At 37.5% G+C, this 16,114-nt stretch overlaps 1 protein-coding gene across 6 annotated transcripts in view; it reads left to right on the top strand.

The window, feature by feature from the left end:
* The window catches only part of WDR7 (WD repeat domain 7), a 352,494-nt gene that overhangs the window by 33,489 nt on the left and 302,891 nt on the right, over positions 1 to 16,114 (top strand). For all 6 annotated transcript variants that reach the window (XM_053205738.1, XM_053205737.1, XM_053205734.1 and 3 more), the window contains 8 exons: positions 728 to 902; positions 4,792 to 4,868; positions 5,911 to 6,030; positions 9,139 to 9,284; positions 9,604 to 9,706; positions 12,522 to 12,654; positions 12,903 to 13,151; positions 13,941 to 14,161. In XM_053205738.1, the coding sequence (XP_053061713.1) occupies positions 728 to 902; positions 4,792 to 4,868; positions 5,911 to 6,030; positions 9,139 to 9,284; positions 9,604 to 9,706; positions 12,522 to 12,654; positions 12,903 to 13,151; positions 13,941 to 14,161 (1,224 nt within the window). The remainder of the gene's footprint in view (positions 1 to 727; positions 903 to 4,791; positions 4,869 to 5,910; positions 6,031 to 9,138; positions 9,285 to 9,603; positions 9,707 to 12,521; positions 12,655 to 12,902; positions 13,152 to 13,940; positions 14,162 to 16,114) is intronic.

Consider the following 16,114-nt stretch of genomic DNA (forward strand, 5'->3'; position numbering starts at 1 on the left):
AGGTCCTTTGATAAGTTGTTGGTCTTGTTTTGATAGTTATTCTTCCTCTGCTCTTTGGTTGATGGAAACCCATCTTTTCCTTTTGAGTTACTCTTGGAATGACTAACATGTAGATCATGATTGTGTTGGTTCTTCTATTTTTCTTCCACAGAGTATAAATGTGCATTATGACAATGGTTTACGTGATTGTCTCATGCTCTAGTTTGAAATAAAACACTTGGATTAATCGGAATTCACTGCTGATTATATATGTTTGAACAGCAATCGTCTAATAAATTTTATTTGGTCATAACTAGTAATTATAAGTCTATACCCACCTATTCCCATTCACTTAAAATTCATATTTTTGCTTTGCTTTGTGAAGAGATTCCTTTTGCTTTGCTTTGTAAAGCTGATTGTATTGAGGTGTTTTATGAATTCATTCAGTAGTCCTTTTTTAGATGCTATAGGGGGATTAAACATGAAGAATTACGATGAATTCAAAAGGGAGGATTTTAGGAAAAGAATAATTTTTGTCAGATATTTTGAAGTACTAACGTAACCTGATGGATGTATGTGTATACACATATAAGAATATGTGTATATATAAGAACCTTATAATCTGCACCGCGTAGTCTGTGTCTGGAAATATTACTGGAGAGACTGAGCGCCATGACAAGCTTGATGAGGGCTTGTGAATCAAGTCTCTCAAGTAAAGGAGAATATTTAACACTCTTTTTCCTTGTAGTTCTACCAGTTTTCTGTTGGAAATCAGAAAGAAGGAAGGCTTCTGTGCCATGGCCACTACCCTGAAATCCTCGTTGTGGATGCCACCAGCCTTGAGGTGTTATACTCCTTAGTATCAAAGATCTCTCCAGACTGGATTAGCTCCATGAGTATTATTCGATCCCATCGAACACAAGGTCAGTGTGTGACGTCCTTTAGGAACTTCAGTACCCTGACGTTGACGGGTGGTTTCCTGTAGAGTTTTGTAATGCATCGTATGTGATACAAACCGTAAGCATAATACATAAACAAGAAGTTTGAGGGAAGGAGAGGGGGCATCAGAGGTTGACAGAGTTGGCGGGGGTGGGGCAGATCATGGAGGACCTTGTGTGCTAGCTAGGGAACTTGGGTTTAGTCCTGTAGATTGGGTTTGGCAGACTTGTACTAGAAAGGACCACATACTAAATATTGTAGGTTTTGCAGGCCATATGATGTGTGTTTCAGTTCTGCCAGTGTAGCACAAAAGCACATAGATAGTACATAAGTGAACAAGCCTGTCTGTGTTCCAATAAAATGTTATTTAATTTAATTTATTCTTTTTTTGAGAGAGAGTATGAGTGGGGGAGAGGGGCATATATAGAGAGAGAATCTTAAGCAGGCTCTATCCCATTGCCCTGGAATCATAACCTGAGCCGAAATCAAGAGTCGGACACACCCAACTGATTGAGCCACCCAGGCGCTCCCAAGAAAACATTATTTACAAAAACAGCCAGTGGGCTAGATTTGATCCATGAGCTGTAGCTTTTTGGCCCTGGCAGTCGATGTTGGGCGGTGTCTGATGATAATACTTGAAGGGACTTCTGTTTTAAACATCACTTTGGTGCCATTGTTGAGAATGGTTTAGGTGGGAGACGGTTTTAGTACCCCCAGGTGACTGGTGCAGATCTGAAGTCCAGCAGTGGCTGTGGACATAGAGTGGATGGGTTTGCAGTACTTCCCAAGGCTCGTTAAAGAGTGTTGATTCTGAAGGGTGTTAATAGGTATTAGTGAAAAATGAGGGTTCAGGTCAAATATATTAGGGAGATGTTCAGTGAAATAAAATTGAACAGACTTCTTTAATGTGGGAATTTCTCATGTAGAGGCTTTTTTTTTTTTAATGTTTATTTATTTTGAGAGAGAGTGTGTAAGTAGGGGAGGGGCAGAGAGAAAGGGAGAGAATCCTAAGCAGGCTGCACACTGCCAGCAAAGAACCTGATGCAGGGGCCTGATCTCCCAAACCGTGAGGTCATGACCTGAGCTGAGGTCAAGAGTTAGATGCTTACCTGGCTGAGCCAGTCATATGCCCCTCAAGTAGAGGCTTTTTAATGCCTATTGGAGAATTACTGCTTTATTTCTGAACACAGCAGTGAAAAGTATTTTTTTAACCTTCACCTTCTTCATTTTCCGGGCAAAAGGGAGCTCCTTGTTAGTGCATTCCCCTTAATCTTAGTTATAATCAACATTTTCTTTGAAAAAAGGACTATATTTGGGGTGCCTGGGTGGCTCAGTCGGTGAAGCAGCTGACTTTGCCTCAGGTCACGTTCTCACGGCTTGTGAGTTTGAGCCCCCTCATCTGGCTCTCTGCTGTCAGCGTAAAGCTTGGTTCAGATCCTCTGTCACCCCCTCTCTCTGCCCCTTCCCGGCTTGTGCTTGCCCTCTCTCAAAAACAAATAAACATTAACAAAATTAAAGAAGCAGTTTGCACGTTTGTTTTAAATTTTTGCACTATTTCCACATGAGGTACACATGTACTTGGCTGTGGTCTGAACAGGATAGGATGTAACTTTGATGAAAGCTTTGGTGCTGTGCATGCACAGTAAATGTTACTATCATAATGTTGCAGCATATGTAATTTTTAATCTGCAGTTGCCATAGTATTCTAGTCTGTGGATATTTGAGCTTTTTCGATATGCTAGGATGTTCCACTTTTACTATGGATTGACGGGCTTGTGAACAGTTGTTAGAGCATCTCTGTACAGTGTCAGGACATGTAATCACTGTGTTCCAGGGCCTTGCCTTGCCTACAGAACAGTCTAATATGATGAGGTTTTTATTTAAAGACAGCAAATGGTTCTTTTTAATAAAAGTAATAACTCCTCTCGATTAATATGCTGAATGCTTATATCTGGGGTGTGTCTTAATTTTCATAACAACCCATTAAGCTAGATACTGTTGTTATTCATTTGTATTTGCTTACAGATAAGCGTCTCAGATATACAACCTAACCTTACACCTTAACGGCTAGAAATAAATAAAACCCCAAACCAGCAAATGAAACCCCAAACCAGCAGAGGACAGGAAATAAGATTAGAGCAGAAATCAATGCTATCGAAACCAAAAAAAAAACAGTAGATCAATGAAACCAGAAGCTGGTTCTTTGAAAGAATTAACAAAATTGATAAACCACTAGCCAGCTTGATCAAAAAGAGAAAGGAAAGGACCCAAATAAATAAAATCAAGAATGAAAGAGGAGAGATCACAATCAACACAGTAGAAATAAAAACAATAATAAGAGAATATTATGAGCAATTATATGCCAATAAAATGGGCAATCTGGAAGAAATGGACAAATTCCTAGAAACATATACACTACCAAAACTGAAACAGGAAGAAATAAAGAATTTGAACAGACCCATAACCAGTAAGGAAATCGAATTAGTAATCAAAAATCTCCCAAAAAACAAGAGTCCAGTGCCAGATGGCTTTCCAGGGGAATTCTACCAAACATTTAAGGAAGACTTAGCACCTATTCTCTTGAAGCTGTTCCAAAAAATAGAAATGAAAGGAAAACTTCCAAACTCTTTCTATGAAGCCAGCATTACCTTGATTCCAAAACCAGACAGAGACCCTACTAAAAAGAACTATAGACCAATTTCCCTGATGAACATGGATGCAAAAAACCTCAACAAGATATTAGCCAACCGGATCTAACAATACATTAAAAAAATTATTCACCACGACCAAGTGGGATTTATACCTTGTCTGCAGGGCTGGTTCAATAATCCGCAAAACAATCAATGTGATTCATCACATCAATAAAAGAAAGGACAAGAACCACACGATACTCTCAATAGATGCAGAGAAAGAATTTGACAAAATACAACATCCTTTCTTAATAAAAACCGTCAAGAAAGTAGGGATAGAAGGATCATACCTGGAGATCATAAAAGCCATATATGAAAGACCCAATGCTAATGTCATCCTCAATGGGGAAAAACTGAGAGCTTTCCCCCTAAGGTCAGGAACAAGACAGGGATGTCCATTCTCACCACTGTTACTCAACACAGTATCAGAAGTCTTAGCCTCTGCAATCAGACAACACAAAGGATTAAAAGGCATCCGAATTGTCCAGGAGGAGGCCAAATTTTCACTCTTTGCAGAGGACATGTATTTGCTTACAGATAAACAGACTGAATTTAAGACAGATTAGTTAAATTACCCATAGTTCATTGGTTAGTGAAGAAAATGTGATTTTAGCACATATCTCCCTCTTTCTGGAGCCTGCATTTACCTGCTTTTCAGTGTCTCTGCTCACAAAGTTATTTATGCTGTCATGGAGCTATGACTGCTTCTTACTGGAAGCTTATGAATTCAGATTTTATATCATGTCTTCTCTTGATCACAGTCTGTAGAGGGTGTAATGTGTCATAAAATGTTAGAAGGCAGGCAGGTGGGTGGGAAAGTGAGGAAATGTGTGTCTTCAAGAAATTGAGTGTGCTCATCCATGATAAGTAATTACAAATTGTGAATTTGGAAGAATAAACCTTCATTAAGTCATCACGTAATCATAGTGATCAGGAACATTTGAAATTATTAAAAGCTAGTTGATCAGAAATAAAAGAATTCAAGCTGTGTACAACTTTTCCTTGACTTTCAAATTTGTGAACTGTTTCAAAATCTGTTTTTTATTTCATGAAATATTGAATTATGTTTTTATGCCAGTTGAAAAGCATTATTACTTAATTTTATTAACTTGAACCATGTTACTATTTAGAAAGAAAGCATATTATGTTTATAACCTTGGCTTCTTCGTCCCTCTCTACTTAGAGGATACTGTGGTAGCCCTTTCAGTGACGGGCATCTTGAAGGTGTGGATTGTCACCTCTGAAATAAGTGGCATGCAGGTGAGGCAAATGTTCTGTTCTTGCAGTCTTCAATTTTAGTGATGATAGGCCCCTCCTTTTTTCTTTTTTCTTTTTTTTTATTAGAGAGAGAGAGAGAGAGAGAGAGAATGAGAGAGAAAGAATAAATATCTTAAGCAGGCTCCACGCTCAGGGTGAAGCCTGATGTGGGGCTCGATACCACGACCCTGGGATCATGACCTGAGCAGAAATCAAGAGTCGGATGCTCAACCAACTGAGCCACCCAGGCGCCCCTCCCTTTTTTCTTAAAGCGCAAGGAAAAAGCTATTCTTTTTCGAGAGCCTTATTGCCATAGTATTAGAACATCCCCTACTCTGCTGTCTCTGTAAGTGCATTATGTTTTTCACTTTTGATAGCAGACATCTGTTCTGTCAAGGACATGAAATAGAGAAACATACCGCATAGGATATAAAGTAGAGAAACCTAGAAGAGCTGGGATTTTTCTCAGTTGCTTCTATTAAAGTTAAAAGATAGTTTGCTTGAGGGGAAAAAAAAATAAAGTAAACCAACACAAAAAGTATGTGAAGCCAATTTTAGTTTCTCTCTCTCTCTGTTCTTTGGGCTTGAATTCCTTGTAACTTTTTGTCAGTAGGAAAGGCAGATCAATATTCTGACAGTATCGATGCTAATCTCTTCAGCTAGGGAATCTTTACACGTTGAATTTGGGAGGACCTGGAGGAATTGATCAGTTTTTGTTCTGTTTGTTTTTTTTTTTTTAACCCACAAGGACATACAGATACAGAGTTTAGGATCAACTCAAACTTTTATCATCTGCTGTTGTCGTAGTGATGACACTCTGATTCTCATCAGTGTATTAATCTTGAATAGCTTTGTAGCAAGGCATAGTGCCCAGATATTTTTGGAGTGTATCTTTGCTGCTTTTTATTATCTTGGTTCTCACATAAGTGGCTAAAATGATGAATATACCAAGTGATGTCTTTCTTTCATTTTATTTATCATTGTATGATAATTTTAATCAACAACCAAACCATTCCTGAAGTTCTATAAATCTTTCTCTTTTCAGGATACTGAGCCAATATTTGAGGAGGAATCCAAACCAATTTATTGTCAGAATTGCCAAAGCATTTCTTTTTGTGCATTCACACAAAGATCGCTTTTGGTTGTGTGCTCCAAATATTGGAGGGTAAGATAACTACATAAGTAAGAAGCTGTATTTTTACCCTTCAAGGTGTTGGTTTATCAAACTTCCAAAGATAATTATAAGGAAGAGCTTAGTGCAAGAATATTTTAACCATTTGGAATTCATGTGTGATTTTGATATCAAATTTTTAGGTGTTGGGGTTTGGCTGTATATAGTTATCTTTTTGTACTTTGGTTTATAGAATGCTTCAGAATAATGATTATTCTGTTGATCTTAATTTCTTCCCTTTGCTACTGTTTCAGTCATTATTTTCTCAGTGCAACGTAAGCAGTGGTGGTGAGTTTTCTGCAGGTTGACCCGTCTTTGTTGTTATTCCCAGTTGCCGTTCCCTTCTGCTTTCTTGGATCTGGCATCACTTCTGAGCTACTGATGGCAGGAGTATATTACTTCCACATTGCGAGACTTCAGTATTTCCATAGTAGAAAAAGAGCCAGCATGTTTTGACCACTCGTGCCTAGCAGAGTTTTCAAAGCTTTCCCTGCATTATTTCTTTTAATCCTCACGACTCCCTGAGGGGAAGTCTATTAGTTACCTAATCCTGCATAACAGATTACTTTAAAACTTTGCAGTTTCAAACAATAAACATGTATCATCCCCCCATCCGGTTCATGTATCACCACCCCAACTGTGAGTCAGGAATGTGGGCACAGCTTAGCTGGGTGCTGTGGCTCAAGGTCTCCCACAGGCTGCGGTCAAGGTGTCAGCCAGGATGACAGTCTCGTTCTAGGAATCACCTAGGGTGGTTCTGCTTCCAGGCATACTCACTTGGTGGTTAGAAGGCTTAGCGTCCAGCTAACTTGGCTGGAGGCATCAGTTCCTTGCCATGGGGGCCTCTCCCAGCCTGGGAACGGTCTTCCCTCAGCTTGAACAAGCAAGAGAAATTGTAGCCAAGACCCACCTGATCTGGCGACTGCAGTCTCCTCTCTTCTCCCACATTCGGTTGTTTAGAAAGTCACAAAATCCTGCCTGTGCTCAGGGGAGAAGATTGCACAAGGGTATGAGTACCAGGTTGGGGCAGTCTTGGAGGCTGTCTGCCATGGCAGGGATTGTTACTTTCCCCATCTTGTAGGTGAGGCGCTGGGGGCTTGGGAACATAGAAAGCTTGACGAAGGTTGTACAGGTGGTTGTGGAGTTGCTGGGTTACAACTCAGACGGCCTGACTGCAGCGGCTGCTCTCATCGCCACCATGTGATATGCCTCAGAGGGCACCGGCTTGGTAGCGACGGACCGACTAGGGCCGCCGATGGTACCTACCTTAACCTTATCCTTGCCACTGCTACCGTCCTGGAATCAGATTAGAGGAGAAGTTGCTTAGTTACAGTAAGCTCCATGGGATCCTTCGTCTTAAAATTTTAAGCACTTGTAAGTGGTAATACACCAGAGTGCAAGAGGACACAGTGAAAAGTATACATCCTTTTACCCTGGTACTTTTCCTTGTCCTCCCCAGAGGCAGTGCTAATACCAGTTTCTCGTGTGTTTGTAATAAGCATCTTACAATCATGTGAGAACAGAAGAAAAAGACAATCCAGTAGGAAAATGGACAAAAACGTTTCGTGAAAGGAGGAAGCCGATGAGTGATAAATTTAGAAAGGTGCTCAGCTTCATTAACCATCAGGGAAAAGCATAGTAAAACAACTGAGGTAGCACTAGTAACTTACTAGAATGACTTTTCCAGATATTTATTGCCAAAAAGAAGTTTTCTGTTTTTATATGGTTAAGTTATCATCTTTTATGGTTTCTTTTTTTTCTTTTCCTTCTTTTTATGGTTTCTAATATAATTTGTGACATGTTCTAAAAGGCTCTTCATAAGCTAAGCTTTAAAAATTTTTTATTTCATTATCCCTAATATTTGTATAATTTTACTTTATATACCTTTGAATATTCAATTTGGAATTTATTTTGTATAAATTGTAAGATGTAGATCCAATTTATTTTTATTCCTGATGGACCCCCAGTTCCTGATGCCATTTGTTGAATAATTTATTTTTCTATTGTGATGCTTTTATAATATACTCTATTCCTGTAATTACCGGAATCTGTTTCTGAACTTGTTAGTTTTTCTGTTTATGCATCAGTACAATATTGTTTTATTTTCTGTAGCTTTATAATTTGTTTTAATAGATAATAAGGCTGGAGGGTGGTCTCCAGTTTTTCTTGGACTTGGCTATTCTTGTAGTGTTAATGTTATAAATGATAAATATGTCAAATCTTGGTAAATTCAGCTGGGATATTTTCAATTTCAAGAAAGCTGTGCATAAACAATCTGATTGCTTTTTATTTAAAGAAAACTAAAATAAAAATTCTGGGCCATTGAATTACTTATTACTTCTGGGGAAATTTTTTAGCACTGTAAAATACACTATCACCAAATATTGAAAGTGGTAGAAAAATTCTTCTAGGAATTATGAGGTGAGGGTTTTAGTCCTAGCTCTGGCACTTACTAGACATGTGACCGTGAACAGGTGATGTAACCCTTGTTTGTGTCAGTTTGTTGTTTGTAAAATGGGATATAGCAATGCCTGCTTTTTTTTGTGTGTGTGTGGGACTTTTATACTTGGGGATTATTAAATAATAAAACTGAGTCCATTAACTTCCTATTTACAGTACTTCAGCACCTGGATGAAATAAAGTAAGGTAATTCCCATATTAATAAAGAGATATTCTGATGTCTGAGTTTATCAGAAATGTTGTTACTGAACATAGAAATGAAACAGGAAACATAGCCATGCATTCTAGAGGCTGGTTCCCTATTACCTAGAATTCTTTGATGGAATGTTCCTCCCTTTAGATAAAAAAGGGTAAGGATTCTCTGTCCCTGTGGTAGGCAGTATGTCTGCTCCACTTGTCACTCAGTGTCTGACCCCCCAGAGGCACACAGCTGGGGACCTACTTATGTTTTCTCTGCTGAAGGTGACTGTGCCCCAGGGCTCACTGACACAATGGCTTTAACTTGAGGTAGTGAACTTTACAAGGCCTGAGTTTGTTAAATACATTTCTAGAAGTTTTTGTTTTGTTTTTACTTTAAATGTCATTGTATCTTATTTAAGTGATACCAATTATATTAGATTGTGAATTTCTTGTCCCTTGTAGGTATTTGATGCTGGAGATTATTCCTTGCTGTGTTCAGGTCCTAGTGAAAATGGACAGACGTGGACTGGAGGTGACTTTGTATCAGCAGATAAAGTAATCATTTGGACTGAAAATGGACAAAGTTATATTTACAGACTACCTGCCAGGTACTCAATAAATAACAAGTTAGGACTTTAATATAGTTTGAATTTGGGGTATAACTTGAATGTATGAAAATGTGTAGAGTAAAAATAATTCAGATAACAAACTTCAGAACTTAAGTTAGATTTGTAATTCCAGTTTAACTTCTAAGTACAAAAATTAGGTGGATCTTTATTTAAAGTAGTGTATTTTAATGACAATGACTACGTTAAATTAACTATAATTTGAAAATCCATATTTTGTCCATTGTCCAAAAATCATATAGTATGATAAAATATTTAATGACAGTATTTTAATTGAATGTTGTAACTTTTTCATTTTCAGTTGCCTTCCAGCTAGTGATTCATTCCGCAGTGATGTAGGGAAAGCAGTTGAAAATTTAATTCCTCCCGTACAGCATAGCCTCTTGGACCGAACAGATAAAGAGGTAAAGTTCTTCAGGTACCCTTTATACATGATAGTAACATTGAAAATGTTTGACAACTACATTTATGGGTGTCTTTTGGTAGCTAAGTGTTTGAAAGATTGAGGGCACTGTGTTAAATGTTGTAAAACATTTCAACATGGTCAGTGGTGAGCACAATCTTGAAATTTGTGTATCTTAATCATATAACATGCTTATAGTATTCACCTTTCTCTAAGAATACAGACGATCTTATGCTGACTACATACCGGAAATGACTTTTTGATAAAATTTATATTGGTGGTACCAACTTATTTTATGCTGTCATGTAATTGTAAACATAGTGACAGATGTAATTTTAGGAGGACTAAGATCATCGTGGAATACTGCTGATTAGTAATAGTTCCTTACTTGAATAGGCATTGCTGTCTCTCCCCAAAATCATACAGTGATTTAAATTATTAGGCATTAGAATTAAAGAATGAGGGGTGCCTGGGTGGCTCAGTCAGTTAAGTGGCTGACTTCGGCTCAGGTCATGATCTCATGGTTTGAAGGCTCGTGAATTTGAGCCCTGCTTTGGGCTCTGTGCTGATAGCTCAGAGCCTGGAACCTGCTTCCGATTCTGTGTCTCCTTTCTGCCCGTCCCCTACTTGCGTTCTCTCTCTCTCTCTCTCTCTCTCTCTCAAAAATAAATAAATATTAAAAAAAAATTTAGAATTCATGAAAGATTTTTTTTCTCTATAAAAACCAAAATTTATTATGATTTCTAAAAACCTACTTACCAATTTAGAATTGAAATGCAATGGCACTTAGTACTAGGTTTTTATCTCCAGATGTTTTGAGCATTAAGGATGAAGATCTGGTTTTAGAAATAAAGTTTCCTTTACTTGTATTCTGGGTTTCCACAGCTTTTCATTTTGAACATTTTGTTCCATTTTTATGTGAAGGTATGGTGAGGGGAAGGGAATTTTTTTTTTAATATTTTGAATTTATGGAATTTATACATCTTTGTACAGTTAAGATGCTCCATATCTTGTCCTTTATTCTCCTAACTTAAACTCGTACTTACTTCTCTCCAGCCAGTCACTTTCAGGTAAACTAGGGGATAATGACTTGCATAAAAAACATACATAAAACAGAACAACCACATTATATTTTTAAAATATCAGCCTAATATGTTTTTTTTTTAATTTTTTTTTTTTTTAACGTTTATTTATTTTTGAGACAGAGAGAGAAAGAACATGAACAGGGGAGGAGCAGAGAGAGAGGGAGACACAGAATCTGAAACAGGCTCCAGGCTCTGAGCTGTCAGCACAGAGCCCGACACGGGGCTCGAACCCACGGACCGTGAGATCATGACCTGAGCCGAAGTCGGACGCTTAACCGACCAAGCCACCCAGGCACCCCTCAGCCTAATATGTTTAAGTTAAGATACGTGTATTATATGATGGGAGATACACTGTGGTATATGGAATATTGGTTATATAGGTGCTGTAGCAACTTCTCCATGTTTGGTATATTTTTTTATAAATGACAACATTTAGTAATTTCCAGACTTCAAGTTAAATCACATTATTGATTATGCTTAATATATGTAGTTTCAATAGGCTCGTGCTTTTTTAGGAAAGAACTAATACAAAATACAGTAACTATTTGTTAACTATAACTGTCAGAACTGAAGTTTATTTTTTTACTGCTTTTCAGGATACGATTCTATGCTTTAATATTCAAGTGTTTATGGATTGATCATCTTAATTTTAATTTTAGGAATCCACCACTCTTTAGTATTTTCATATAAGTGATATCACTGAAGGCACAAGATCTTAAGCAGAAAAATAATCTGTTTTAAAAATAAAAGTGTACCCAAGAGCCTAATGAGTGGTTTTTGTTCCTAGTAATTTATAGCTAACATATTGAGCTAGGCTCAACTTGATTACATAAATGTGACCAAGTAAAATGTCATGCTATTAGTTGAAAATATACTGCTTAAAAAAATGGAGTCCTCTACTTGTGAAATCTTGGTAGTTTAATTTTGTTGCTATTCTTAGTGACTAATCAGGAATGAGCAAAAAGCTAGGATTACGGAGTTCTCCTTTTTTTGGCCTTTAAGGTGGACACTTCTTTTTGGTAAAGAGTGATATATCTTTGTATTAATTATTTAATAACAGTTAAAAAAATTGCATTGCGGGGTGCCTGAGTGGCTCAGTTGGTTAAGCGTCCGACTTCGGCTCAGGTCATGATCTCACGGTTCATGAGTTCCAGCGCTGCATTGGGCTCTGGGCTGACAGCTCAGAGCCTGGAGCCCGCTTCAGATTCTGTGCTCCCTCTGTCTGCCCCTCCGCTGCTTGCAGTCTGTGTCTTGTATTGTCTCAAAAATAAATGGACATTAAAAACATTAAAAAAAAAATTGCATTGCTGTGGTGAGTAATCAGTTTTTCTAAAGCAGAGAAAAAGAATAATAGAGAAAGACTATAAATGTCCTTTTCATATTTGTATTTACTGGATTTGAATATTACCTGACAGGTAATTAATGCTATAAAATTACACTAAAATATTGTTGAAGACTCCTGCTATAAACACTTTTTATTGATTTATTTTTTTTTTACCCTGGTACTGAGGCAAAGTACTTAACATCCTTAACTGAAAAAATGTTAATAAGTGAAATATTTTCATTAAAAAGACAGCTATGGGGTGCCTGGCTGGCTTAGTCAGTAGAGCATGTGACTCTTGATCTCAGGGGATCGTGAGTTCAAGCCTCAGTTAGGGCGTAGAGATTAATTTAAAGAAACAACAACAAAACAGCCAAAAATATTTGAACTTTTTTTTTTTTTTTTGACAGTTACTAATTTGTCCTCCTGTTACTCGGTTCTTCTACGGATGCAGGGAACACATTCATAAACTCTTAATTCAAGGTGATTCTTCAGGAAGATTGAATATTTGGAACATATCAGACACACCTGATAAACAGGAAGGTAAGGAAGGTAGTAATAAATCATGTGCAGCAACTTCGTAATTCTTTTAATTTAGCAACATAAATACTAAGCATAATAAATTCATAATATACATGTCATTTTATCCTTCGAATTATAGTTTGTGACAGTTATCATTCTTCGATATGTATTACTGAATCAAGTGTAAGTACTTTTATTTTACTACGTTTAATTTTTTTCTAACATGAACAAATTTTTTTCTTTTTAAATACAAACCAAAACCTCCGCAGAGCTGAAAATGACAACCTCTATTAGCTTGCAAGAAGCATTTGATAAACTGAATCCTTGTCCTGCTGGAATTATAGATCAGCTGAGCGTGATTCCCAATAGTAGTGAACCTCTTAAAGTCACCGCAAGCGTGTACATCCCGGCTCACGGACGACTCGTCTGTGGCCGTGAGGACGGAAGCATCATTATTGTGCCCGCCACCCAGACGGCCATCGTGCAGCTGCTGCAAGGGGAACACATGCTCCGCCGAGGTATACTGACGTCTGCCACCGTCTAAAGTGTGTGCAGGGCCCTGTGCTGCCTGTGTTTGCGCTCTTTGTGACAAGTGCAGCGAATCCACGTAGTCGTTAGCATGCCAGGACTTGGCAGAATTTACTGTGCATGTAACAAGTGCTTGGTACCTGTTTTTGGGGTACATACCACGTGATAACTGTGCATAAAGAGGCATCTGATTTTCTCTCTTTGGTATGTGTTAGTAGTTTCGTTTATTATCAGTTATCTCTATGGTTGACTAAACACCGTATCATCAGTAATGCTGGTAATCTTTTAGAACAGTGCTGTCCAGTAGAAATATGTATGTATAACAATATGTGATTTTCTATATCCGCATTAATAGAGTAAAAGAGAAGCAGATGAAATTCATTTTAATAGTCTGTTTTATTTAATCCAATATGGCAGAACTATTTTCACCTCAACTTGTAAAATTGAAGTTTCAATTTTACAATATAAAATCAATTGTAATTAATATAAAGAATTACTAATGAGATATTTTAAATTACTTTTGTGCTGAATCTCTGAAATCTCATGTGCATTTTACACTTACAGCACATGTGAATCCAGACTAGCTATGTTTCAAGCGCTCTGTAGTCTCCTGTGGCTCGGAGCTACTGTATCGGACAGAGCAGTTTTCGACGATAAAATTAGAAGTTTTTTTCTATGATCAAATGTATAGGTATTCTGACGAGTCATATTTGCTTTTATTTGTTGAAACTTTGTAAGACTTTGATTTTCCCATTTTAAATCCAAAACCTCATTCACAGGTTGGCCACCTCACAGAACACTCCGTGGTCATCGGAACAAAGTCACATGTTTGCTATATCCTCATCAGGTCTCAGCTCGTTATGATCAAAGATACCTGATATCTGGAGGTGTGGATTTTTCAGTCATAATTTGGGACATATTTTCTGGAGAAATGAAGCACATCTTCTGTGTGCATGGTGGCGAGATTACTCAACTTCTAGTTCCACCTGAAAACTGTAGTGTAAGTTGATCATAAAAGATTATTTTATTTGTGGTAGTGCTGAATTCTGTTGCTCTCAGGCATAATATAAAATGGAATCTAGAGTAACTGAAAGAAAATGTGACAAGAGAATTAACAAAACCTTTTCAGTTTTTAAAACTAGATAATGGTAACATATGCTATTTCAGCAGAATTGTAATTATTTACTGTTGGGCACAGAAATAGAAGATCCACATAGTGTTTTTTCCTGTTACTAGCTTCTAAATTCTAAATGGTGTGGCTTGTCTCTGAAACATAGGAGCAGTTTAGAATGTATTTATCAAAGTTCCAGTTTTCCGTTTTAAAGTAGTTTCAATATTCACAAAGATATTCTGCAATCTTACTATTTTCAGCCCTATCTAAGCAAGAAAGATGATGAATGTGTACTTTGGTAGAGGCAAAATACTTACCAATGCTTACTAATAGTGTTTGTTTAAGTAAACACTGTGACAAGGGAAAGTATAACGGTCACTGATAATGATTTTGGAGAATTTCGTACATACTTTTGTGGAAGCAGGTTGCTTTCTTAGTGATGGGTATGTAACGATGTCAAAAACCCTAATCATTTTAGGAATGTGAGGTTTTAGGAGGGAAATTTTGGGCTGCTAAGTAACAGACCCACATTTTTTTACCCATAATTTCTTTCACTGTGTGTTAATCATGAACTTTTTCTTGTGATTAGCCACCGTTGTGTGTGCGGTCACCATCCCCCAACATTCACCTGTGTGCGGATGCGCAGAGGCGCACTGTTGTCTCACACAAATTCCATGTTCACTGAAACCCACTCAGCTTCACCAGTTACGATCTTTCTGAACGGGAGAACATTTTGCTTGTGTATCTGATGCAGTGTTCACGAGGTGTCTCATTTCAAAACTTACGAAATTTTCCTTGGCCTTTCTGCTTACTTACTTCCTCTTCTGAACAGTGTATTTTATCTGCTGTGTTCTGCCAGAGCTAGAATTTGTCTGATTTGATGTTGGCAGTGGTGTTGGCAGACTTAGTGCCCATTATCCTTTTTTTTTTTTCTGCCAGACTTGAAAATTCAGGTTCTTAATCCTTCTCTTCTTTCTTTTTTAATCCTGCCTTTTCCTTTCTCTCCAGTGGGATTAATGTTAGTTTCTTATCTCCATCACTGTGAACAATTGCTGTGTGTTTATTTAAGCAACCAGTCTTATGTCTATTTCAGTGAAACAGATACCATTGTAATTGCACTTGTGATTTTTAGTGCTGTTACAATCCCATCCTGAGCCTTATTTTACAGTAGGTATTCCCTATGGTGAAACATGAGAATTTTTTCATCCCTGACTGCAAATTTGGTGAAATATCTAATTTTTGATCCTGAAATTGATTATTTAGATTATACCAGTTTAGAACAACCATTCCCGATTTGGCAGTTTCTTGTTTTTGTAAGAAAACATTAAAAATATTAGAGAAATAGGTATCTGATTTATTTATTTTTGTACATTTTTATTTATTTTTTTGAGAGAGAGCGAGGGAGGAGGGGCAGAGAGAGAGGGAGACAGAATCCCAAGCAGGCTCTGTGCTGTCAACACAGAGCTCAACATGGGGCTCAAATTCACAAACTGCGAGATCATGACCTGAGCAGAAATGAGTAATCCGACACTTAGCCGCCTGAGCCACCCAGGCGCCCCGAGAAATATGTATTTTAAATGATAAATATTGAAAGTTAAGTTGGGAGTGGTTTACATGAGATCATGTTTTCTGTTTGAATCTACATAAATTTGTATGTGTTTTAGCTTGTATGAGAGCATACTCTGGTTTCTTTTTTTAAAAACTTCAAGTGGATATTTAATACAATAAATTTGTTTTGACCAGTTGCATTTGGAAATGTTTTTAGTGAGTAAAGAGCTACCTGTAGACACATGCAACTACATAGGGAACGGACTTCTTATTCGGTGGGGCTGGCCCACGGTG

Source organism: Acinonyx jubatus, chromosome D3 (genome assembly GCF_027475565.1).
Source record: "Acinonyx jubatus isolate Ajub_Pintada_27869175 chromosome D3, VMU_Ajub_asm_v1.0, whole genome shotgun sequence".
NCBI lineage: Eukaryota > Metazoa > Chordata > Mammalia > Carnivora > Felidae > Acinonyx > Acinonyx jubatus.